The sequence below is a fragment of the Electrophorus electricus genome, chromosome 23, assembly GCF_041902795.1.
Source record: "Electrophorus electricus isolate QZ-2024a chromosome 23, ASM4190279v1, whole genome shotgun sequence".
Lineage (NCBI taxonomy): Eukaryota > Metazoa > Chordata > Actinopteri > Gymnotiformes > Gymnotidae > Electrophorus > Electrophorus electricus.
Genome location: NC_137519.1, coordinates 9,222,503 through 9,249,164, shown reverse-complemented (window position 1 = coordinate 9,249,164; position 26,662 = coordinate 9,222,503). Strand labels below are relative to the sequence as shown.

Below are 26,662 nucleotides of genomic sequence, written 5' to 3'. Positions count from 1 at the left end.
CCATTTTTTCTGGAGGAGAATGAAAAGAACAATCTAGAATGCCACTGGTCCTTTTTGAATTATATTTCTTCATGAAAAGGAAACATCAAACAGGGGTCCTGACTCCTGGACTTCTCTCAGCTGTTTCTGATCCTCCTGCCATAATGGAACCTGTCACTAGTCCACATGTTCTGACTTGGTCTCCTATGAGTCACTTTGGATCCTAAGGCTCTTGCTACAGATGATATATAGTGGCAGTTAAATTAAATCCTCACATGCAATGATCCTGGCAGGGGAGCAAAGACACACATCTTCGCCAAGGATTCGAATTGGTCAGTTCAGTCTAATCCACATGCCCTGGGTGTTTGTCCCAAATGAGCTTTCTTAGATTGAGGTCAATAAGCTGTCACAGAGAGGGAAACCTAGCTGGTGGAGCTCGTAGCCAACAGGGCATCACTCTAGCAGCTCTGACCCCGTCACCATGGGATACAGCCGTCACTCCAGCTGAGACTGTGAAGGCAATGACAGCGACCTGACAGCCAATAAACACACTCGCTGGGCTTCTCTGCCTTGCTCCCAAGGGGCGGTAAAAATCGACAAGTCCATGGCCACACATTAAGCCCCATAAATGCCTTCGTAGGCCTTGTTTTGTTTTTATGAGCTTTCTGTCGAGCGCTTAGTGGCCTGATGTACTATGGTGCCCTAAAAGTGCTATCAAACACACAGCACTCTCAGTAAAACCTCACTGCTCTGTAGATACCCAAGAGACAACAAAATGTCAGAAAGGCCGTTAATTTGCTTGTTTAAAAAAGTGAAGCAGTAAACAGGGCCAGCAATCTCTTCATAGTTAAATGGGACGCATAATTATATGTGTAAAACCAGTGTACTAGCGGTTATTTTTAGTATACCATGTTTACAAATAAAAAAATAAAAGGGCAGGTAAACAGGTTGAATGGAGCACAGTGCCGATAACAACACTGAAGGGTGTAAGAGGAAAGTGCCAGCAACGACTGACCCATTAGCAATCGCAGCTCTACTGAGGGGCCTCTAGAATATCTCCCCTGACTGCCATGGTTAAAGTTGCCGGGGCTTTTTTTCTCCTGCTCGCAATAAAAGCTGATTAGAGTTGAAACAGTTGGCCGATCTTCCCCTCCTTCCCAGCTCTGGATTATAGGCTGAAGCCTGTCATCTGTGAAATGAAATTTTGGACAGTTGAGTGGGGCGGGCCCATGTATGGGTGAGTGAATTGAGTGGGGAGGGGCCATGTACGGGTGAGGGAGTGCGTGTGCTCGGAGGGGGGCTTCTGAAAAGAGGGCAGGAAAGATCACAAATCGAAGGTCAAAGGTTCACTGAAAGTGCATTATTCAGTATATAATCAGATATCAGATGATTGCATCCTATTGGACACTGGGACAAACTCATATAAACATTCTTATGGTTAATTATGTGGAATTTGTTTGTTGCCGTTATAAGCTCTTTATAAATATATGCCCTATTGCTGTTATCTCTGAGGTAAAAACCTCAGGAGGGAGCTTCATGGCCACATTACGTGCAGCATATGTTGGAGGGCTGGTGAACTTGTGAACCTTCAAGTATATCGAATGAATGTGCCCTGAGCAGAAATCCCTCCAAAGCAGTGAAAAGCTTTCCATCTCAGGACACCCACCTTTGCCTCCTGATCCCGTCTCATGGAAAGACACACAGCCAGCATCAAGGCTTTAGATTTTTAGGTTACACAAGTTGAAGAGCAACTGCACACTGCTCCAAGGCATTCAGATCTTAAGTAGAAACATTAAGGAAACAGAGGTACTGCGGTCAGTCAAAAGCAATGGAAGCTATTTTCTCTACGATACAAATCCTGTCATTTACTCAGGAAATTATAATGACCACAGAAAATTTCCAAAAGTGTATATTAGCATGGTATACAAATGATGAGAGCCACACAAACATGACATTTTAAATTTATTTATATTTATATCTCCAGACATCAAAAAGTAGTAATTATTTAGTTTTTCCCTTTACAGAGTAAGTCTTCATGTTATATTCAAGTATGTGTGTGTGTATATTATCTATCTATCTATCTATCTATCTATCTAGATAGATAGATATAGAAATAGATATCTATATATATATCTATATCTATCTATATTAGTGTTTTTTTTTTAATTGCTTACCAAGCAATTTACAACAAAATGCCAAATCCAAAATTATTTTCATTAACAAGTGAACATACCCAAACATTTAATTTGGATAGAAAAGCTTCATATATACTTGCTGTGTATTTTTCAAGCTAGAAAATAATTTTATTCCTATACAGCAACCAAATGAACAGCTAGTCACAAACAAGTATGCAATTATGTATATATAAAAAAAGAAGGAAAAAAAGAAAAAAATTCTTCCATGCACACGATTCAGGGTGTTTTGAGCAGCATACAAATTGTCATAATATGTACATGTATCTGTTTAGGTGAAGTTATTGTAGATTGATTCATCTGTAAAAGAATCAAAGTGCTTCAACTGGTACCCAGAACACTTCAGGGCCTTTAGATGTAATAAGCATGCAGCCATGCAAAGTTTCGGATGAATGGCGCAGTAAAGATGCATGTATGTTAGGTCCACTAAAGTTTAAATCCTTTCCTTAGCAACCATAACAGTAGCTGTCATCTTTGCAATTATCCCATGAAAAAAGGTGCTGTTACCAAGTGAGATTGTCATAAACACTAAAAACCATATGAAAAGGTCACTTCATATTTATATTCATAGCAAAAAGAAAGTCAATCTTAAGTGTTGAATCATAATTCAAGATTAATGATTCCAGGAGTTTCACACCCCTAAGCTTCAAGTGAAGTAAAATTATGCAAAGTTCTAGTATTCTTTTGGTTACAGACACTTGCCAAAATCCAGAAAGTGATTTATGCTATAGAAGTACCATGCTGATAGCCTTCAGTAGCTGTTTAACTACTGTGGGAAACGTGGTCCTTGTTTTGTGGGAAAGCTGCAGTACCCATTGCAACTGCGGGTGCACAGGGAGGCATGCCAGACCTGATCAGCAGAGGTCGCTAAGGCCTGCAGTTTTTCTGGCTTTCTGCATGAGAGCTCGCAACTGGAACTGCTTCCGGGAGAGGAGCCTCACGTGCTGTAAAATAAATGTGCATGCAAGAAATTAGACAGCATATCCTAAATTCTGCTACTCATATCACCATCCTGCCCATCTTGAAACCTTCATCGACTCTCCATAAAGGGTTGTAGAGACCTTCAAGGCACTGCATAGATTGGCCACTCTCACCTTCCTGACCCCTCTCTCTTTCAGACCCTTGCCCCATTTGGTCCTTCTGCTGCTCTTCTAATCACTCCTCCTTTTTGTCCATCCGGTTGGATTTCAGGCCTTCAGCGGCATGGCACCCTGCTTGTGGAACGCACTCCCACTAGACTTAAGATCTCTGAACTCACTACAACAGTTTATACTGCACCTCAAAACTCATCTGTTAACCTTGGCCTATTTTTAGACAGCTACCCTTTTTGTTTGTTTTGTTTTTTTACTTGCCATCTGATTCTACTATAATGATACCTCCCATTCCCTCTGGTCTGCTATATGATTCCTGCCATAACCTCCGGTCTGCTATATGATACTTCCCTTTTCCTCTGTTCGTAATGTATATTTGTTTCTTGAAAGGTGCATGAAAATGTAATATATTAGTTGTATTTGTATTATCTCAGCCAACAGCCATGAACATTCAGCTCTTCAGTGAACGGACAGGAATAGGATGGGACGAACAACAAAAGGAACATATGAAAGGGAGAGAAAGAGAAACATGATAGAGACCGACCTTGAGGAAGACGTCCAGGTCTATGACGTCTCGGCGCAGAGCCTCCCCCAGGTAGAAGATGGTGTCCTCTATGGCATTCTCCTCAGCGTAGAGGCTCAGGATCTGGCGGTAGAGCGGTGCTGTGGGCACGATAAGGTCATCAATGTCATTGTTCTCTGTGTGGTTCTCCATCTTGTCCAGAGCAGCTGTCAGCTCCTCGTCTTTTTGCTTCAGAAGCTCAATGTTTTTGTCCACATCAGCCTAGCAAGAAATGCAGGAACGGGGGGAAAGTATTTGAATGCCCTACTATTGTCAAAATCACCCTACCTTACATAATCTCTTTCTATTAATCAGTAACAGTAATCAAGAGATTGTTTTTAAGAAACTTTCTAATTTTATATTACCTTACAAATCTGTAAAACACAACCACATCTTTAACAGGGTCACAAATATTATGCAGTGATATCGTGGTGATGTGATTTTTTTTAAATTATACTTTAACCCAGTTGTTCTAACTCTACAAAACACTACTTCTAACATTATATATCCTTAACTAAGATTTATTACAGATAATCAGGTACTTCTCAGCAGGGCTGGTCCAAAAATACTGCAGCCACTAGGCTCTCACAGGGGCTTCCTAATTAGCCAACAGGTGCAACCTTCACATTTTGCCTCATATAAAATGTTCAGGTCAATGAAAGTGCTATTTGCTTCTTAAAACATAAAAAGCCATACTATCTCTTGATCCAGCTTGGTGACCATCTCCTCCAGTTTCTGGTGCCCCCTTTTCAGGTCCTCCTCTGTCCTCTTCAGGGCATCCAGCTCAGCCTGAGCTCGGTCCATCTCCTCCTTCATCCTCCAGCGCAACTTGTCACTCACGGCGGACACCAGGGATGCACGGATCGTGTCCTCTCCGATGGTGGCGTCACGACTGGGACCTAGGTCAGGGAAACGAGTTCAGAGGAAAACCTATGTAATAATCACAACCAAATTGCTGTAGCAGGAAAATGAGAAACAACAGACTGAGAGGAAAAGCTGAGTTTCAACAAACTGTTATCAATGGCACTGAATGAATGACTCTCCGTATTAACTTACCCCCAGGAGTAGTAGGAGGGTACTGTGTTGCACCTGATGTGGTGGGGTATCCAGAACCTCCAGCAGGGTAAGGATAACCCTGAAAGCCCCTAAAAGAAACAAGATGGATACAGCATATTGAATTTGTGATACAGGCCTTTGCATTACTCACATCATTGAAGGTGGAAACATGAATATGAGACCTAAATTAAATCATACTTTTACTATTAGGTGCTAAAGGTATCCTGACTAATCTCAAACATTACAGATAAGTGTTAAAAGGGCATTTTGATAAACTAACCTGATTATCAAGCATTCATTCATCTTTGCTTTCAATATACTGAAAGTACATTACAAACACAATGTATAGCCTAATTGCTGTAATATACTATTTTTGCCCATACTGCAAAGTCCTAGAGGACAAACATTTGATTCTTTGCATTCAAGAAACCATGACAAATTACTAAAAAGAAAGTATTCGCTAAGGACTCCTTACCCTGGGTTAGCAGAATGGCTCTGTGTAAATGGAGAGCCAGGTGGGTTTGGGATATAGGAAGCTAGCAGAAAAGGAAAAGAAAATCTGGGTAATCACAACCAGTAAAAAAACTTTTGCCAATCTCAATTAAAACATGTGCGATGTCACAAAAAGCTTGTACACAGTGATGAGCACCAATGTTGGATTCCATACAAAGGAAGTCATAAGATACGAACATGAAACTCAAACACCAACTGTAAACTAAACAGTAACCTTTAGGCACTTTTGATGAATGGGGCTTAATGATCTTGTTGGTGAGATTAGTATTTTCAGCATACTTTTTTTACAACGAGATCGCTAATTTAAACCTGCTGGCAGTTTCAACATACAATTTGGTGGGCCAGCCGTTTGAAAAGCTGGGTACTGTGTCTGTGTGGTAGGCCGAGAGAAGACTGGTGGCTCTTCTCCAAACACCACGATCATCACCTGGATCAGGCCAAACAAGTCGGACTGAGGCTAAATAAACAAGAAACAATCAAATTATTCTGAGTGCTCGCAAATTTACTTTTCACAGTTATAGCTCACAGTTGTAGCCAAGTGAACACACTAGCAGTTTAAGCTCACAAAGCCGGCAGTGAAAAAAATACTGTCAGAGTAAAGATTAAAGAATAAAAATAATGAATATGAAAAATTAACTGTCACCTACATGCTTCCATTCATGCAAGTATGGCAAGTAGATTTTTCCATTGGCATCAATATGTTTTCCTGTTTTGATCATCATAGTACTTGTGGGCTTGACAAAGCAGATGGGTGGGTTGTATGGATAGGAGTCAAGCAGCCACAGGCATATGGGAATGTTGTAAATATTTCCTGAAAATAATACACAAAGACAATACAAATTGTGAGAAAAAAGTGACCACATAAATAAAGAATTTCATAACAATGACTTAGAAGCGTATCTATGTAACATTTTGTTTTGTTGGCCTACTTAAAACAATGGAAAACTACAATTCTTAACGACAAATTTGATTTGCGTGACAGAAACATAAACCAAAGAATGGCATGTGTATGGAAGCAATGTGCTACTGCCTTCAAAAATGCGTGTGTTGATTCCTGTGACATTTTTCATACCTCGGTAGGTTACTGGCACAGTTCCTGTAAGACTCAACAATTCCTTGGTGGAGCCATCATTGAACACTATGAAGACACAAACGTTAGAAACATATCTTTTCTTCATATGTCGTTAAAGACAGCCTGCCTCGACGATGCTGCCTTGTTTCCTCTACTAGCAATGCATTCTAGCTAGACTTAGCTACCTAGCTATATCTTACCATAGTTGTCCATCACAGGCCTGAGATCTTTGTACTGAGTAGTCACGTTGGTGATTTCACGCACAGTCAAGTCCCTGTATTTATAACCCTGGGCAACAAGAAAGTCCATCTGTCCAAAAAGCAACAGACTCTGAAAATATTCCGTAACCCTGAATACGAATAAGTTATAGCTAGTCAGTTAGTTAGCTAGCCAGCTATCTAGCAACCTACCTTAGACAACATTTTCCGCAGAGCATTCTCATTTATAGCCATGTTTTTTGATATTTTGGCCGAACCTGACGAACCAAGCTGAATATTTTCTGTTGTGCTGTTAACTTGATTCTAACTATAACATCTCTACACATATATCCAACCAACCAACCAACCAACCATACAAACAACCAATCTGTGCCTCGGGTCTCACTCAAAATCACGGAACCCGAAGAGCTACATAACTTCCGGTCAGCTGAGTAAAACCCATCTAAAGGGAGTGGCGACAGCAGTCCGCTGCTGTGTTTTTTTTTGTTTGTTTGTTTGGGTTGAGTAACCTCTAGTATTCTTAATTATCTCTTGTTCTGATCTAACAAGATTGTGATATATTTATATTGCCTACCTGCAAAAGTCTCAAGAAAAGAAGGCTCTGGAATATTTAACACTTTTATCAACATAGCATAATTTTACAATGTAAGACAACATTTAAAGAACTAATGCGCACACATACACGAAAGTGAAAGTTCTAAAATTCATATTTCTATGTTCATATGTTCAAATGAATATTTATAAGCTTTGTTGGAAGGTTGTATGTTAAAATAGCAGACTCAATGTTGCTTTACAGGAACCAACCTGGTTGAGATATTTCAATAAAAATAATCACCAAACACTATAATTTAGCAGCAGCCCTCGTAGAGAAACCAACATTTTAGGCAGTAAGCTTCTTGACATACAAAACTATGACATTTCAATAAGCAGCCAGTTATGTCATTTCCTACAGAACTATGTCCCTCTAACAAAATGAAGCAGCTGATTTTTAGGGTCAATTCCTTAAAATGATTTGGATGATCCAAAAGTAGTTATACGGCAGTTGCAATATGTAATTTCTTGTTTGATAATAGCACTGTAATTTTAAATATTATCTAAATGTGTGGTCATTGATGTCTTGGGACAGAACAGTGCTTAAAATCTGATGGAAGCACATGCCTATCCAAGCTATCCATCCCTAGAAGTGCCTTTACATCACAATGATGTAATGCCACAAGTTATCCATAATGTCAGTCCTTTAAAAGAAATTCAAAAGACCATTGGGGTTCTATTCAACATGTTATTAACGATTCGGTGAACTCACACAAAAAACAAAAGTAGGTAATTGCATTTTCTTTAAACACTAAAAAGTCATAGCCTAATTGATGCAGAACCCCATCTCCCAATCTTTCTTGGATCATTCATATCAGGACTATTCACCATGTACCACATCTAAAACTCCAAATTGGAAAAACTGCTAATGCACTGTCATAGCCACCCCAGTACTATCGCTAAGTACAACAGACATGGCAACTGTGTAACTTGCTATGTTTTAGAGTGTGTGGTATTGTAGCACTGTTATTTATTGCATTATTAGAAATTAGCAGTTGCAGCAAGTGCTAATAGAAGGACACTCCTGGAATGTGTTTATGTTTTAAATCTTAAAGATTTATGACATCTTTTTTCCTGGTAAAGCACTTAGAAAGAAGAAAAAGCTTACAGGAATGAAGCAGTAACTGCTCTTCATTACTGCAATTTAAAGACAACATGTTGCTAACAAATGTGTTATCAGTTACGTCAAACTTCGCTAAGCAACTGCCTCTACCTTTCATTTATTGTAAGACTAAAATTGAAAATATATACTTTCCATTGCAGTTTAGAATATTAGAATAAATACCCCTAAAATAACAGACCACTAATTTTAATATTTCTGCACTTGCATCTTTAACATCAGAGCACATTATCCTTGTTTTTGAATAATAAGACAGTGTGGGGGTGGGGAAAGAGGCACAAATTTAGTGGTACAATGATAGGGAAGAAAAAAATATGTGAAGAAAACCCATTTACAGTAACACAAGAGACTCCAAACCGAACTACAATGTTTCAACCCTATGCCCTGAGCAGAAATCGAGCACAGTGATAAACAGAAACAGTGCCTTAGGCTTTTAAGGTTGCAATATGTGCAATTCAGTTAAGAGTCTGCCCTCTGACAAATAATCTACTGGCACATTTCAGTGCTCCAGAAACCATCACATATTACAGACAAACCTTGTCAAATGTTTGTCATTAGAATTCTGCTTGTTTTTTTACATTGATATCTGTTGTCATTTAACTAGAAACTAAGGGATAGTGAAGAAGAGGATCACTTGAAATATGAAATATGCCTGCCAACACTTTAAACACAGTCCTATGCCATGTGCAAATCGATGATATACCACAGGTGTGTTCCTTATATCACTGTACCTTGTAATCACCATTGTGAACTATTGTACTGGAGCTCATAAGATTTTAAGTATATCAGTGAAGAGCCTCTTTGCAAGAGAAATCAGTAAATATGTACATGACACTGAGTTAGGCTCCTACCAGCAAATGGTATACAAGTCATATATTTTTCCCCATGTCATTACATTTTGCTAGTCTAAGCATTATCATGTTTGCAAATCCAAGTAATGTAGCAATTATACTCTCATTTGGTCTGATGATGAAAAGCCCAAAGCTGATGAGGTGATAAGCAAGGTTATTTTGTCATCTATTGTTTCCAGTTGAGAGTAGATAGTATTGTAATGTGGATAACATATTTTAGTACGGCAGTCCTTAACACAGTCCAAGCAAGCCCAGTGTTTAGACTAGTCTTTGAGGTAATATTTTTTTGCTCCAGTAAAGGCCAGAGTCAGATGTCCCTCAGCAGACAGGTGTGGACTCTTAAATCCACTAGCGCTGACAAAAAAATAGTTTCCTTTTACACAGTCTGTAGTCCCGACCTCTAGCTTGTGGGAGGCATTGCAGTGTTGGAGCAGTGCAGCTTCTTCAAAAGTCCTCTCCAATTGTCACAGGTTACCTGGGAGGTGGAGAGTTTGTGGATGAGCAAATGAACACACTACTGGAAGACCTTCACTATACACTGCATATGAGTTGTAAAACCTTCCCCTTTTTATTAAACAGGAAGAGGCCATTTGAAACATGGCACAGTCATGCAAAGAACAAGACAAATTACCATCAGTCAATTAAGTTATGAATAGATTAGACCTGTCCTTTAAGATTGGTAACCTATATTCATGCAGCTATATGGAATAGGTGTTCTTAATAAACTATCAATTCAAGCTAACTACAGTTTTTAGCAGTATAAGTCAGTTTTAACATAATATGACTTGAATGAAACCTTTTGTTGTTTGCTTAAATAGTAATATTGAGGCTACTTGCTTGGTCATGACACCACACATCGGCAGTTCATGCAATCTTGGCCGTTGTCATCCGGTGGATTCAGCTTCCTCAGCTTATGCTGTCTGATTTCACGGACAAGTGTGTAAAAAGCATCCTCCACTCCCTAGGCCCCAAGCCAGTCCTCGTTAGTGGAGCCTATCATAGCATTTTCTAGACAACTCTTATTGAATATTCTTAATTCTACATAGTTTTCTGGAACCAAATGTATGCCACTTCAAAGGTACTCAGGTTGATGACAATCTACACATGGTAATGTGCTTAAGTTAATAAATCAGGTTATACTAATTTTATCTGCACATACAAAGCTGCTTTTGAACCTGACCTGTCTCGTCTTGGCAGATGTTTCAATATAAGGGATGCCATAACTCCGAGCCAATTCTTGAGCTTGCCTGGTGTCCACCGTACGTGCAGGGAGGTCACATTTATTACCCACAAGCACCATGGGCACGTCATCAGAGTCTTTCACCCTTTTGATCTGTTCCCTGTGAATCCACACACCCAAACAAATCAAGCAAAATACAAACCAGTTGCACTTAAATCAGCATTATTCCCAAATAAGCAAACTGGCATGGAATGCCCTAACCTGTACTGGTGGATGTCTTCAAAGGACTTGGTGTTGTTGATGGCGAAGACACAGAGGAAGCCCTCTCCCGTCCTCATGTACTGGTCTCTCATTGCACTGTACTCCTCCTGTCCAGCTGTGTCCAATATGTCCAGGAGACATGTCTCCCCATCGATCACCACTTGCTTCCTGTAGGAGTCCTGGGAGGGACAGAAAGTGGGCACGGAGTATAATACTATCTTGCTTTTTTATTCAGGTACCGCATCCTTACACAATCCACTCCTGTAAGACTCCTGAAAAGTTGCTGCTGTGTGTAATTTTAAAACATATTTAAACAAAGAAGAATAATGTCATAATAATCTTCTTAAAATGACCAAGCTGAAAAAACAACTTAAGGAAAAGTAATGTGTTGGGTCTTACTTCAATAGTAGGGTCATACTCATCAACAAAGTGGTTCTGGATAAGTTGGATGGTGAGGGCACTTTTGCCCACACCTCCAGCCCCAACCACCACTAGTTTGTACTCTGTCATCCTCCCAGCCGTAGTAGAAAATTCTGAAATGACAAGAGGGTGTGGTGACCAAATGAATGAGATTATGGTGCATTTTTTGATGGAAGAAGTTACTCATACTACACCAGAAAACCATGATGGAAAACTAAATTGTTGTAAAGAATCTAACATAAACCTTAAAGTTCTGATTCTATCACCAGGAAATAATGACAGATCCCCTGATTACAGCAAGTTCAAATGCCCTCTGCCCTCCATTACAAGTTAGGGCTCTTGACTTTTTTGCAACCAACTCTCCCTGAATAGTGCATAGCAACCAAACACCTAGTCTTTTGTTGCCATGACAAATGAGGCAACCTTTTTTGTAGTGACGTACAAGAGACAGAAAAAAGAAAACCATTTTGGCAGACAAGCGAAACTCTCCTGCTGTCACTGACAGGGTTTTCCCTGTCAAAACCCTGCTGGTGATTTATTAGTAGCTCATGAGGTATGATGCAGCGCCTGCCAGAAATGCCAGGTCGACTCTGTGGAAACTACCTGCCCAGTTTAACTTCTGCCAATAAGCAGATGACTGCCCAGAATTTTAAAAATTATTTTAAAGGGATTTTTCAAACACTGTTTTTTTTTTTGTAATTAAGTGTAAAGTGTGCGTGTATATATATATAATTACATACATAACACATTACATATATAAAATATTAAATATATAAAATATTTCATATAATATTTATATTAATATACAGCCTAGTTATTATTTATTCCAATCAGGTGAGATAATTTTGTCAGAAAGTGAACCTCCAATATTTAAGGTCAACATTCACTTCCACAGAATCTCTAGTAAAACATTTTTGGCTGAAGCTGAGTTGAGGCCTCTAGTTGTTTTCTATTTGTCCAATGATGTGCAAGTCAGCAAGTTTGGTTTCTTAATATATAACTAATACGGATGATAAAAGCGAAAGAACAAAAGGATGGCCTGCAATAAGGTACACAACTAAAGAAAGTTGAGCACCAATCCTTGTTTTTATATATATATATATATATATATATATATATATATATATATATATATATATATATATATATATATATATATATATTTATTTATTTTTTCAGGGGCGTTACCCCCCAGTAGCATTCAGTCAGTATACAGAAGTGTAAGGCTCAACTAGCTTACCTCATTATTAGCAGCCTGAACATTTTGTGCAAGTTTACCGTGCAAGGAAATCATAAAGAATATACTTTTTATTTTTCTAACGGAAAGGATGGAAATTCTATTATTGTTTGCCGTAGCCTATAGCAGTATATGGGCAGTAGGCCGCACGTCAGGACGCAGTGAATGACATCACTCTTATTGATTTCCCCGGTAGGCTATGTAAACACTCATTAGGGTGTGCAGATCTGTAGCACGGTGAACCAGCATGGGCAGGCTGTGGGCTATACGCTAACTTTGAAAAGCGTAAACAAACACCAATCATTAGATGATTTATGAATAAATAAAACTGCAATCAACACGAAAAATGATTGTACTAGCCTCTTATCGGCAGACTAATTGTTGTAACTTACAAACACATTATCACTTAAACCGCAATGCACGTAGCGAACCAACTAAATGTCGCGACCCCGAGCTCAAATGAACCCAGTTGTGCTTAACCTGCAGGTTATTGCATGTTCTAACAAACTGTACCAAACTATCAAACGGATATAGCAGGCATATGAAGCAGTGATTTGGGGAATTGTTTCGTTCTCGGCGTGTTAATGGTTGCAGAAGCTTCAGTTCAAAAATAAAAACGTAAAGGAACACAATGTCCTGTTGGTACAGAAACGTGAATAAAATTTCACAAAGTGTAAACTCGGCAAGACTACTTACAAAATACGATGCTGGCGTTCCCTTCGAGGACAGATCGTGATGTATAGGTTACCCTGAAGACAAGTCAATAATGTGTCGACAGTTCTCTGAATAGCCTTAAAAACCTCAATCTCGTTGATGCAAACATACCACTGCTGGAATTTAAGATTTTACACGACTGGAAATTATTGGCATTTCAAACGAGCAATTTCTCTGACAGGCACCGTCCGCCGCCAAGCCTGTACAGCGAACTACCGGTGAGGTTCGGATGTAACGCAAACAATGTACTGAGGGGGAAACAGCGCTCTGATTACCGCAGCCCACGCCCAAAGCCAGCAGCTTAGCTGTAGCCCGCCGTCTGTCCTCTGTCGTTCACCACATACTTTACCATAGAGGCGACAACCAATCCGCATCAACTCGACTAATTTAAATGTGAAAATTACTTTGCTTTACTTTGTTTAAACGTAGCGTCTGAAGGCCACAAAGAGGTACGGTACAGTAGGATACGCTGAGCACTGGTTCCTCTGAAAGCTTTTTTTTTTGTCCAGTAAATGTATTTTCATCACAAGCAGATCCAATAACTTACCCAGAGGTTACTGAGAGACCTTCTTAAGAGCAAAGGTTCAATTAATATAAGGTCATAGTTTTAGATATTGTAAATAAAGAATGAAAACAAATCCAATATTTTTGTTAATACTATGTGTGATGCTAATAATGAATTGGAATTGCTGGATTTCTTTCATAGGCTACATGTTAACATTTTATATTTGTGTGTGTGTGTGTGTGTGTGTGTGTGTGTGTGTGTGTGTGTGTCAGAGAGCGCAAGGCAATGTGGGGGAGGGGGTATACTTTAATGAAGTGCTTCACATTTCATATTCAAAATTTCTTCACATTTAAAAATTAGCCAGCTGCAAGATATGTGACCTTCCACTAGAGTGCAGCACACTCCAGGTTTTGCTGAGACTGGCTGAGTGAGGAGGATATTAACCCATAGTCAGCAGTTTTGTCTGGGCCACTGGGTTAATGCGGAGTATTGCAGATAGGTTAACTTGCAATATTTCTTGTTTTATTGCCCTGTGGGCAAATGGAAGTTTCACACCTATTTTAGACTTTAGGTGCCAAGCTCTTCAGTCCAGTGTGTGTCAACAAGCCCTTTTAAATACTGAGACATTGCGATTACTGTAATGCAAAAACATGCTTTTGGTGATAGCACAATTTCCATTCAGCTACGGTAATTACAGTGGTCCGCAATGGTTACTAGCAGAAAATGAGTTATACTGCCATTCTGTGAGTCAATAATCCTCACTCCCCATGTCTTCTTTTCTTCTGAAAGGCAGCCTGCATGTCACATGGTCCTTTGTGTGTCTACCATTTGAGCTTCTTATTGGCTGACCTGCTTGAAAAAGCATCCGTATCCAAGGCAACGGAAAGAGTAGCAGCTCCTCTTCACTTGTCTGCTGAGGCCTTAGCTAAGTCACATTGATCCATTTTTTACACTCTGTCTGTCCTTCTGCCTTTTCTGTCTCCATCTTCATTGTTTGCCCTGGTGGACATCGGGTTTTAGAAGAGGTGAGTCCATTGACAAGGCTTCTCCTGAGGCCCTTGTTTTTGCTCAAGGATACATTTTCTTTCACAATAACTATACCTTGGTGCTTTTCACACAAGTAGCACATGTCTTTGATGTGATATTCTGTAATTATTACAGTACTGCATGTTAATGCACATTGGCTGGTATTATTCTTTTTACAGGACTTCTTTTTTTTTTGTAGTAAGTAGGAAACTTTTCTCCTTTTATAAACCCAATTGCAAATGTTCAAGGGAAGGTTTGTGAATTGTGCTTGTGACCAGCTCAAACCATGACCATCTGAAAGACTTGACTTGTTTATTACACTCACTCACCATTACAGATGTATGTGCTGAGTTTGTCGTGTTTTAAACATTTGTCTTGGGTTTATTTATTAGCCTCCTCAATTGTTAATTGCAAACACACTTCACTGTGAAGCTTACACTGTCGAGTGTGTAACAAGTGCAAGATGTTCCATTGTAGATATCAGTGGCAGTAAGTATGGTAATAAGTCCTCTTGCTGTATTGGAGATCAGCGGGAAACAGTCTGTTATCTCAAAAGGTGCGCTGTGTTGATAGGGAGGACATGTCCTTGTTGAAACAGACATTTTTACAGGGTTTGTTTCTGTCATGGCTCCTGACTCGTCTGAGGTTGTCATGGTTTTATATAAAAGGCAATTCTGTTTGTAGTGAAAAGAGACAAAGGATGGGGTGATGCTGTCAGCAGCTGTAAGCATGCGCACCTCAAAATGTTGACAACTCTGTTGCCAAAACTCTTATGAAACTTTTTGCATTCATCTGTATGCTAATTTATGAATGATTCTACCGACACCTTTCTTGTGGTGCCCCACTTAATAATATTGAGAAAGGAAGATTTGTGAATTGCAGCCTGCTCTGTGGACTCGAGCCTTTTACTGGTTTCTGCTTAATTTATTTGCATTTGTTATTCTCTTTCAATGTAGTATGAATTCATATTTGTTTTGAGTGACAAATGTGTCCTTTGTATAGCATTTGGTCAAGACTTTGCTTTCTGCTGTGTTCTAGTATTTAACTTTAGTTATGTGTAATCTGCTTATATTTACTTTAATAAAGAATGCATGCAAGTTTGTATGCAATTTTGCATGTAATGCAATAGAGCCTTCTAGTTTTATAAATTATAGGCCATTTTCAAGTTGACATGGCTCAAAAAGATATGAAAAAGGAACTATAGCTATTCATTGTATCAAGAGAGGAAGTTAAAACATCAGAAGTTCACACAGTATGTGTAATGTGTCTTGTCATTTGTGCCTGTACAGGTTTTCAAATTAATTAATTAATTAATTTTTGGCAGACACAATTGCATCATATATATCATTATTTTTAACTCCAGTGCAAATGTATGAAGTGTGTGTGTGTGTGTGTGTGTGAGAGAGAGAGAGAGAGAGAGAGAGAGAGATCTGAGAGGGAGTGCTTGTTTGTAGCTATCACCTGTGGAAGGGGGAGGAGCATTGAAAGACTACAGTATGTGCCAGCATAGCATTGTAGTGCGAAACGCATAGAGAGAGAGAGAGAGAGAGAGAGAGAGAGAGAGAGAGAGAGAGAGAGAGAGAGAGAGACTTTCAGAAACTCAGGCATTTAAGACTGCGCCACTGCTAGTAGAGTTCAGCTGACCACCTGTTGGACCGTATCAACACACATTGACTCTTTTTTCTTTTTAATTATTTTTAATTTACATTCTGAGACGCACTAAAAGAAGCCAGTACTGTTTTCTTTGGATTGTCCTAGCATGATGAGACGAAAGCTTGACACACGGGAGAGAGGTTTCAACTTAAAGGTAAATATAGCCTCCTGGTTCAGAGCAGCAGGTTTGTCGAGTTCTTCCACAGGGTCCGTCAAGTCTGCCAGATTTTCCAGTGGTGTTCATGTCTGCTCTAGCCTTTTTGCTGTAGACAAAGAAAAATAATGTTTGTGATGAAATGGTGCTATATACTAGGTCAGTTTAAAATAAAAACAAAAGTGCAGCATTAGTCTTTTCAGTGTTAATGATAATTGTAAGTGTATAACTTAAAAAATTGTATATCAGCATTCAGTTCAACGTGGTTTCAACATTCGGTTCAACCTGGTTTTAACATTTGCCCAATTCAATTGGGTGGATATTATTTGTCCCACCAAATACTATACTAATTTATCACCTTAAACAACATAGATCTCCTGCTTATTGGAGGCCATAGCTTGTATGCCTTTGACCTATTGTAAGGTTTATAACATATTTTAAGGTTTATAGCATATATTTCTCTTTGATCTTAAGTTACATTGCTAGATTAGAGTTATAAATATGTGACCTGTGTCCATGGCAGACATGTACTTTTGTAATTGCTGACTTTGTCATGTTTCTCACCTGGAACAGTAAAACTCTGACTCTGTACACAGTGGCAGAATGTCCTGTGGCTGATGTTGCAGATGTGTATCTTCATCACAAACATTTCCATAGCATTTTTGTTAGATATAAGTATAAGGGGAAAGTTATTATAGAAATTTAGAGTTATTATCCATCTTGTAATATTTTTGTTTACTGACTGGGTTGGTATGATATGGTTAATCACTTTTTTTTTGGTGTCATTCTTACTAATTTCACTTCCTAAAATGGATAATCTCCTTCCTCATTTCTCACAAGCACTAAGCCTGATAAATTCAATATTCATGGGTAATAGGTACATGTGTAACAAAATCAGTTCAACTGTCCAGTTCTGCCTTTTTTGCAATCTGGTGGGATTTCCCAGAGAACAGGGTTCTTTGTATCTCATTTTACTTATCCACGATTAAAATGAGCTGTTATTTCCTGGTTGGAACTGAAAGATTTTTCAGTATGTATTCACATGTATCAAGACAGGATTGCACATTTATAAAGACATTATCAACAGCCCTGGGGACCTGGGGAAGCTCATGGGAAAACTGGGAAACAATGGTGGGAATGTATACCCATCAGCTTCAACACTTGATACATCATATTGTCAGAAAGAAATTACTGGAGGTTTTGTGGATTTATAGAGACAGGAAGGTTAGACATCTGAGCTATTATTTTAAACTTCTTTCAGAAAATTCACTCTAATCACTTTTTTTTAATATTTAGTCCCTCAAGACCAGTGTTAGGTGCCTCTGATGGAAACACATTTGAATGTTCCAACAAAGCTATCCAGTTGCAACTATTCCCATTAACAAACTTCCTGTGTCTGCTTTCCGCCAGTATCCGTAGCCTAAAGTTTTAAGCATAGCTGTTATCCCTACTCTAATAAAGTGGAAAGAAGGATAACTTCTCTTTTACATTATGAATCTAATATAGTGTACTGAGACACCCGGATTAGTACACACACACACACACACACACACACACACACACACACACACACACACACACACTATATCAGGATACAGACCACACTAAAGTCCCAGGAAATAAATTGGGATACAAAACTGAAATTTGACTGCAACTAAAACAAGAAGGAAGTTTCATTTTGCAGTTTATTTTCAAAAGGGACTTTGGACTTTCTGGACAGGAAGCTGTAGGCTGATCCACCTGAAATGCTGCATGCCAAAGGTATCATACTCATCTTGCAATCATTGTTTACTTCCGTGCTTTAGTGAGCTCATATACGCAGGAGAAAGAGAACACTCCTCCCTTTGCACACAAAGAGAAAGGCTTAGCTATGCTGTGGGACTTCACCAGGCTGGTTTCATCCCCTTTAACCAGATATGCGAAACCTAATGCCTGTGTGAGAAACTAATGGACCTGGTTCTGCATGATTTATTTGCTCTGTGGAATTCACACTGTTTGAACCTTTTTGGTTTTATTTCATGATATCATATGTGGTCATTATGTGACAAGAATAAGGCAGTAAGAACACCCCCTTCTATTTTTTGCTGGGCATTTCTCAGATCTTGCCAGCCGTTAAGCAGCAGCCATCAAAGATTTGTCTGCACACACTTTCGTCCAAACATCTCAGTAGCTCATTAGACACGTCATCGTGTGGGACAAAGGCCTTGAAAGCCAGCCTCTCTTGTTTGCCCTTTATTTCTTAGTGTTTATGTTGTCATGTTTCTTCCTTGGGACAGATCAAATTTCAATGTGGACAGGGAAACATGGGAAAATAGGAGTGCATATTATCTTCAGTGTCAGTGTATAAGTGTCTCCAGTTACATCATACAGTAGCACTTAAAAAAAACACACCCACCCAACCCCCCACACATATACCCACCCGCATTTACTGAAATAAAGAATGAACATTTTAACCATTAATTTGGGGCTACTTTAAATAACACTCCCCTAACTACCACTAGCATACACACACAAACACAAACACGCCATGTTCAGCTTTTATTAAACTCCCTGTGCATAGAGGGACACCTAAATCTTTGATGTCTCCAGTCATGATAGTGCTCTCGGATGAAGAGTCTAAAATTTCAAGCTTGGAATGTATTCAGTTTGGCTCCTTCCTCTGGCTCTGTGCTCCCCTACCCGAGGCACATCTGAGTGGTTAGAAGAGGAGCTGGGAGAACAGATGCCTCTTTTGTGAGGGACATTCACAGAGACTCAATCTACTACACGTTTGCTGAGTCAGGCAATGGGTGTATAATTACACACAGATCCCAGAGACTGCATACTAACAAAGATTTTACTGGATCTTTCAGTGTCTGTTGAACAGAGTAATTGGTTGGCTAGGGTTAGGGGCATTAGGAAATTTGCTGTTGCCTTATTCAGAGATGATGTCAGATGCATAGCAGCTGACCTGTAATACAAACAGCCTGTATGTCTATGGTTGAAGGACTGTGCTTTTCTGGTTAATATTACTTAGGGATGTCTGGTTAATATTACTGTAGTGAAACTTACTGAATGGCGACATTCAGTTTACTTTCTAACACAAATCTTGGCATTACATGTAGTCAGGGTGTAATATGAAAGAGTAAAAAAAGTGTTTCATGTAGTTATTTCATCATCATTCTAGCTGATGTTAATATTCAGATGGGATGTTATATATATATATATGTTTTGTTAAATCATGCAACCTACTTTAGTTGTTATAAGGGTGAATAAAATGTCATTTCAGATGGATTAGTGTGTAGGCCTTTTACATTAAACAGTAAGAAAAAAAAGTCAGGCAAAAGGCCTTGGTTTTAAATTTCTCACATTGTTTATTAATAGAAACCTTTAAAAGGAAGCCATGAAGACAGATGCTAATGTGATAATGGTTATAAAAGAGTTTTACATTTTTCCTCAGACGTAAACCCTCTAACCTGCGACGTGTTCTTTCACTATTTTGCTACTGATAACTTAGTAAAGCGGTATCCTGGGATTCACTGTGTTCAGTGGGGAGAGACGCCATGCTGATATACAGGAGGATTCAGTAGAACATCGGTGAACATGTACTATAGCCCTCCTGTCCTATGCTAATTAAGTTAAATAAATAAAATGTAAATAAATTAATTAACTCTTTATAACCATAGGTTTAAAACAGAAGTTAGATAGAACTTTGCAAGAAAATCAAGTTTATTTGTAGAATTGAGAGGAACATAGCTGGCTGCCTGACTTTTTGCCTACCACAGAGCACAGTATGTGTTTGATTTGAGTCAGCGAGCTCGGTTCCAGGGCGTAGAGGAATGTGGATGCTGGTTAATGATTGCCTTAGGCATGTACTGTGAAAGGTTGGTAGAGACTAGTGCCACCTCCACATTCACTCCCCACTCTCACTGGTCTTTGCCCTCATAAGGAGCTAGTGGGAATGGCTGGCCAGTTAGGGCCTCACTCAGCAGTGCAAGTCTCCACCCGCACATTTGCAAGTGTTGTCTTGAGGAGCTGCTCTCCCTTTAAACATGTATATGGAAGCCTGAAGATGAGGGCGGGAAAGAGCTGATCCCTGATCAGTGCCCAGAAGGCAGCTTGTCCTGATTTTGATATATTTCATTATGCAGAGTGTAAAGATTGGATTGACTCACCTAAAAGGAATGAAAAAGATTTGCAGTAACTCAACTGATAAATATTTCAATCACATGTTGCCATAGCAGAGACTGAGTAATTTATCATTTTGAGTGCAAGGCATTTTTCTGTCTATAACCTACAACTTCTTCATTCCAGGTGAAAGTGCATCATCTCCTGTAAGCAGTATAGTTATGACTCATTTTGGGTTGCTTGGACAGTGGGAATGGATCTGTATTCCATTTTACCACAAGCTCCGTTTTCTGTGAACATGCATGTTATTTGAGGTATTTGGTTTAAAAATGCACACCTCAATGTGATACAGTGAATCAGGCTCACAATTGTTGACAGTATTACCCTTCCTGTGGAAAGCATCAATGTATCATATCATACTGTGTATAGTATTGAACAACAGATTGCATTACGCACCATAGAACAGAAGTAGAAATAGACGCTGCATAGAATACCAGTACAAAACAAAAATCATCAGTACATTGTGAACTATTTGCTGCTTGACGTCATAGCTCATCAGTGGCGCATGTGTCCTGGTTTTGTTAATTATCTCAGACTAGCAAAGCAGCATTCCTTGACAAGTCACGCTGGAATGCAGTGTGTGGAGATAATATACAAAAAACTCGGCCATTGGTCCCTGTTCTGAGATGACGTTATGAGCACTTCCAGGATTTCAGATTCTCAGGCATTTGCTGTGTTACTGCTGTCATGTATGTCACTCCTGCATTTTCATACATTTACATGCTCAAAGGGAACTAATCTAGATGCGTTGTTCTAGGTAGTCAGATGGGATTAACTCTTAACTTGGTTCAAAAATTCATCAGAGAAATTAAACATCTAAATAGTTTTACAAATATTATGAACTGCATTGTTACTGTCTTGACCAGTCCTTCACAAATTTCTGATATACTTGACACTCTCAGAGCTTTCTTCTGGTAAAATGAGAATATATCACACTTTTGGAATAGCTTTCAAACCATTTCAGATCTGTTACCTGAAAGAAAGTAACTGAAATATTCTGTCAGCACCAGGACTTGTATATGTTTTGGCATTACCAGTGCACTTTTTTGTATTTGTCTTTAGTGAGACACAGTAGTGGACTTTCCTTTAAAAAAAACCCCTAGAATTTAAACATATTGGATGTGACTATTCCCTCGAGTTTATTGAGGTCAAGTTTTCCCTCTCTCCTACAGGACACTGAAAAGGAGACCATGTGAAACGGGCTCCTGAGTGAAGCGGGTGAAGAGAGATGGAGCTAAAGGTGTGGGTGGATGGGGTGCAGCGTGTTGTCTGTGGCTTATCAGAGGAGACATCCTGTCAGGATGTGGTCATTGCCCTGGCTCAGGCAATAGGTATGGATTAATATGTCTGTAAGGGAAAAATCTTAATGGTATTGGTTTCTTTTGGCTGACTAATATCTTACTTGATGTTTAAAATTCTTTTCACATAGTGTATTTACCACCAAATTGCAATTAAAATATATATATATATATATATATATATATATATATATATATATATATATATATATATATATATATATATGTGTGTGTGTGTGTGTGTGTGTGTGTGTGTGTGTGTGTGTGTGTGTGTGTGTGTGTTTATTGAATAACAAGATCTGTGCCTCCGTTAAAATATCTTTTAATTTTTTTTTCTTTCTCTAGGGCAAACAGGCCGCTATGTCCTAATCCAGAAGCTAAGAGACACCGAGCGACAGCTTGTAGCTAATGAGCGGCCCCTGGAATCCCTGGCCAAACTGGGCCAGCTGAGCAGTGAGGTGCAGTTCATCCTACGCCGCACTGGCCCCACCAGCAGCGAGGGCTCCGACCTAGACCAACTGCCTGCTATTCCCAAGCTCCTGGAGCCTGAGGCCCCGAAGAAGAGAGACACCAAGAAGGCTCTCAGCTTCAATCTGGGCCCCTCTACCTCAATACACACACATACTAAGCAGCTCAAAAAGGTGCCTAAAGATCCTTTGGACCCAAGAGAACCCTCTGCACTGTCCTCATCCCTTGCCCAAGTCGGGCCATCCAAAGAGGACATTTTCCGGCAGGTCCTTCAACAGAAGGGGAAGCTGCAGGCCCTCCAGGCCCATCTGGAGGCTCTGGAACAGCAGGTGCAGGTTTTGGAGCAACCCCGGCCTCCTGGACTGTTCCCTGACCTGCAGGAGGAAATGAGCCACCTGGGAGAGGCATATAGGTGCAACGAGGCTGAACTGGCCCACGGTGAGTACTGGGAGTCTGAGTACCACGCCGAAGTGCAGAGGGAGCAGGAGATGCTGAGACAGCTCAGGGAGCTCCACACTTCTCTGGATGAGCACAGCCGCCGGATCCATGAGACTGGAAACCAGTCTGAGAGACTTGAGCAAAACCTCCGGCTCCAAGTGGAGACCAGGAAGAATGGTCTTCGTTATACACGGGCAAGCATGGAAGAGTCTCTGGGGCAGATGAGGGGACAGCTAGATAGTGCACAGCATCAAGGTTCTGAGCTGGCCCTTTCCCTTGAGGAAACAGAAAAAGCTCTCAAGGTGGTAGTAGACCTGCTACAGGTATGCAATAGTATGTCAATGCCTCACTCTTAGAACTTTGTAGAGTACATAATAAAAATTGTTGGGTGTTTTTTTGCTTGTTTGCAATTTTTTACTTGTTTGTAAAGGGAGACATTTAAAGGAGGCAGTCAGTAATATGCCACCATTTAACACAATGGTACTGATTCCAAACTACTTAATTATACACATCATTTACTCTGCACTTACCTCCTGTTTTGCATTTTTACCTCTTTTACCTCTTGATGCCTAGTCTTTATTCTGATGTCCACCATACCTGGATATGGTATCATTCAAAAAGGAATATAAATTCATTGAATTAGACAGTCTCTGTGTCCCAGTGGGAATAGAATATTGTGCAGCAGGACTCAGTTTCCCTGCATAAATATCTCAAATGTAGATCTTGGACTGGCAGACTCCAGTTTCAAATGTGCTTTCAATGACCATTTCTGATGTGCCTTTAAGCAAGGTGCTTTAAAGCCAGTAATGCTACGCTTCTCCCAAAAGTTTAATTTTTCCTACATAAAGCTATTTGGGCCAGTTTCCCAGGCCCAGATTAAGTACAAGCACAGATAATAAAATAATGTCAATACTGGCACTGTAATTTAGTAGTTTAGTCCATGTCCTGGAAACCTTTGAGACTTGAAACAAAAAGTGCCATATTAGAGGCCTTACTATGTGGTTACTGACCCTCTTTCTTTAGGCTAGGGGAATATCTTTTCCTGTTTGTTCTGTATGCAATGCATGGAGATATTGACCTTAGTTTTCTTTGGCTTTGCTTAGGTTTTTGTTTAGTTTATTTTTCATGAGGACAACTGATCAGGCTCATCACCACTGTCTCTTAGCAACTATTTAAAATAAAACACACTCTCATTTAAATTCTGCCATTGTTTTGTTTAAAATTATGCGTCACTGTGTAAACAGTGACGTATACTTAATACCTAAATAAATATCATGTGATAAGTTTACCCTGACTAATATCACCGCAGGGCTGTGAACACGCTAAACATCTACTACATCAGTCTCTTCTACCTTAATTTCTTAGGAAGGCATAATGTTCACATGTCCTTCAGGGAGGCAGTCACCTACAGACTGAAAAATGTAATTTTAGTTGTCAACCTCATGAGGCTTAAAACACAACAACCAACCAACTAAACAAAAGAAAACCGATTTTGTCAGAAGACAAAAAGAAAAAAAAAAGTATAAGCAACATGTTTATGGTACAAGTTCCTGTAAAAATCTTACTTTTTGTTTTGCTGCCTCCTTGTGAATGCTTTGTTAAATAACTAATAAATAAATAAATAAATACATTCATAATGCATCCCCTTCCAGATGGGAAAGACATAGAAAGTAAGATTAATCTAGATTTTATTGCAGACCCCATTATGATTATAAATGGATTCCTCAGGACCTACTGGTGGAATCCTTTATGTGCATCACATAAGTATTGCCTCAATAACGCCTCCGGTGTTGGTTCCTAGATTAGGCCTTAATTTACATCAAATGTGACAAGCGGTCTTTATTTATCCCTAATGACATGATTGAGTCTAACTGCAATTTAGCTTGGCGGATTAGCTTGCTAATCATTTTTGCTATTTTTATAGGCTAAGAGCAATGAAGTGGATGAGCTGAATAAGGAACTTCGCCAGTGTAACCTACAGCAGTTCATCCAGCAGACAGGAGTCCCCCCAAGTCATCCCAGCATCCAGTCGGATGACACAGACCTAGCTCACCTCATGCCCGATGGACAAAGCGATGAAGGTAATGGATATAAAGGCAAATCCTAAATTAGTCACACTTAATTAATGGTAGTGACAAAAGGCATAAAACCCCCTAAAAATTCAGTTTAAATAGCCTTTTGCTGCACGTAATGTATTGCTTCTATAGTGTGAAACCATGTGAGCTTGACAAAGTAAACAGTCACTTCAAGATGAAATTGACATAGCTTATCTCCTGAATGCTCAGGCCAAACCTTTGGCTTAAGAATAAAGTATGTTGTACAATTTGTTGTACAATGACATAGACATAATGCCCCATGTCTCCCGCTCTCTTTAAACAGACTCAAACCATTCAGTGTTGGAATTCAACCCTCGCACCACTGCCAAGCAGATCCTGGGTAACCCTCGCAGCCTACAAAACCCACTGGTCTCCAGTCTGCATCCAGAGGGTGTGTATGTGTGAAACCAGCCAGTAACAGACACTCAGTACTCTGGCGCCCCCTAGCATCCCGCCTGTAAGCGCCCTTCTAAGCCTTCCTCTTCCTGCCTCCCAGGCTACGCCCTCTCCTCGCTGTCCTTCTCTTGGCTCCTCCCTTCTTTTCTGTTGGCTCTTCTGGTCCGTGTGCGCTCCTTTGGGGATTTGTACGCTGTAAAACAGCACTAATCTGACTGAAAAATTAATAGATAAACACAACACAATCTTTCATCAGTCCCTGGATGTGCATTTTTGTAGCTTCCAGACTATGAAAAATTTTGAATAAAAAAGTCTTAAATATTATCATTACAATACTAAAATGATCCGGTTTGATCCAATTACTGCTATTTTTTCCAGTCTGGTTTTTTAATACTCTCTCATCTGTTATAAAGGCACAAATACAATAAGGTATTAGGCAAACTAAAAAGTCCTGTCTTTAAGTGAACGGAGACATTAATGGTTATTTTCATCCTTTATCGCTCTGGAAAGCTCAATCCATTTTTGTGTCTTGCAGTCTTGTCATCAAGAGAAGTGTCATGGCGATAAAGCTCGGAATGCAAGCCTGGGGAATTGTTCACTGTTCACTTTATAGCCTGTCTAGACAATTTTGTTTTTTATTCAGGATGTATTCTCTTTGCATCATTTTATGAAATTGGTTTGTGAAAATGTTGCTTGTAAGCATAAATACACATATGTAAATATTGTTATCTTTTTAATTATTAAACAGATTAAGCTGTTGAATGTATTTTATAAACATTTGTTTTTTTTCTTTTTCATGATATCTAAATACATCTGTAAATGACATGCATAATTAAACAGCAAAACATGCCTGAATGTGTTTTTTAAATAATAACTGTACATTTAAGAAGGTGTGTGTGTATGTGTGTGTGTGTGTGTGTGTGTGTGTGTGTGTGTGTGTATATATATATATATGTGTGTGTGTGTGTGTGTGTGTGTGTGTGTGTGTGTGTGTATATATATATATATATATATATATATATATATATATATATATATATATTCTACCAGGGGCCTTGAAGTTTTTTGAGGGTGCAGCACAGTATTGCGCTCTTCTGGACTGAGATTGATGTCATTCCTGGCATCTATTGGAATGCAGACTTGAGAATTAGTTGAGGAGAATAGCTGGTCCTGTTCTTTATTGCAGGTCAATGTTAACAAACATTGAGGCATCCTCCGGAGAATGTCTGACAAATCACACAAAGAACCAAACTTTGTACAGTTTTCAGGAGTGATTATGTAATCGCCCCACCCTCTTTTACACCCCCAACAAAGCATATATTCTTCAATAAATGCAAATTGAGATCCATCATTATGCAAGTTGAAGCTTGACACCATTATATCCCATTGGATATTTTTTAAACG

General features: G+C 39.3%; 3 protein-coding genes across 7 annotated transcripts; 1 reads left to right on the top strand and 2 right to left on the bottom strand.

The window, feature by feature from the left end:
- Positions 1-1,934: 1,934 nt before the first annotated feature.
- tsg101b (tumor susceptibility 101b) lies at positions 1,935-7,086 on the bottom strand. 2 transcript variants are annotated; one of them, XM_027013792.3, is made up of 10 exons: positions 6,876-7,086; positions 6,666-6,774; positions 6,466-6,531; positions 6,041-6,204; positions 5,724-5,850; positions 5,356-5,416; positions 4,881-4,969; positions 4,521-4,723; positions 3,807-4,046; positions 1,935-3,115 (listed from the first exon to the last, which is right to left on the bottom strand). In XM_027013792.3, the coding sequence occupies exons 1-10, from the start codon at positions 6,915-6,917 to the stop codon at positions 3,026-3,028; spliced, it is 1,191 nt and encodes a 396-aa protein (XP_026869593.1). In that variant the 5' UTR covers positions 6,918-7,086; the 3' UTR covers positions 1,935-3,025. The 2 variants fall into 2 exon arrangements, with proteins under 2 accessions (XP_026869593.1, XP_026869594.1); XM_027013793.3 differs by having other exon boundaries at positions 6,666-6,753; positions 6,876-7,085.
- A 202-nt stretch (positions 7,087-7,288) lies between these two features.
- Positions 7,289-13,384, bottom strand: hrasb (HRas proto-oncogene, GTPase b). Of its 2 annotated transcripts, XM_027013819.3 has the most exons (6): positions 13,040-13,379; positions 11,086-11,219; positions 10,687-10,865; positions 10,426-10,585; positions 10,083-10,206; positions 7,289-9,720 (listed from the first exon to the last, which is right to left on the bottom strand). In XM_027013819.3, the coding sequence occupies exons 2-5, from the start codon at positions 11,194-11,196 to the stop codon at positions 10,087-10,089; spliced, it is 570 nt and encodes a 189-aa protein (XP_026869620.1). In that variant the 5' UTR covers positions 11,197-11,219; positions 13,040-13,379; the 3' UTR covers positions 7,289-9,720; positions 10,083-10,086. The 2 variants fall into 2 exon arrangements, with proteins under 2 accessions (XP_026869620.1, XP_081562307.1); XM_081706181.1 differs by lacking the exon at positions 10,083-10,206 and having other exon boundaries at positions 13,040-13,384.
- A 1,068-nt stretch (positions 13,385-14,452) lies between these two features.
- rassf7b (Ras association domain family member 7b) lies at positions 14,453-26,107 on the top strand. Of its 3 annotated transcripts, none has more exons than XM_027013818.3 (6): positions 14,453-14,587; positions 21,735-21,893; positions 22,206-23,089; positions 24,691-24,847; positions 25,146-25,253; positions 25,794-26,107. In XM_027013818.3, the coding sequence occupies exons 2-6, from the start codon at positions 21,791-21,793 to the stop codon at positions 25,823-25,825; spliced, it is 1,284 nt and encodes a 427-aa protein (XP_026869619.1). In that variant the 5' UTR covers positions 14,453-14,587; positions 21,735-21,790; the 3' UTR covers positions 25,826-26,107. The 3 variants fall into 3 exon arrangements, 2 of the variants coding, with proteins under 2 accessions (XP_026869619.1, XP_026869617.1); XR_014119545.1 differs by lacking the exon at positions 14,453-14,587 and adding an exon at positions 16,128-16,395 and having other exon boundaries at positions 25,146-25,319; XM_027013816.3 differs by lacking the exon at positions 14,453-14,587 and adding an exon at positions 16,129-16,395.
- The last annotated feature ends 555 nt before the right edge of the window (positions 26,108-26,662 follow it).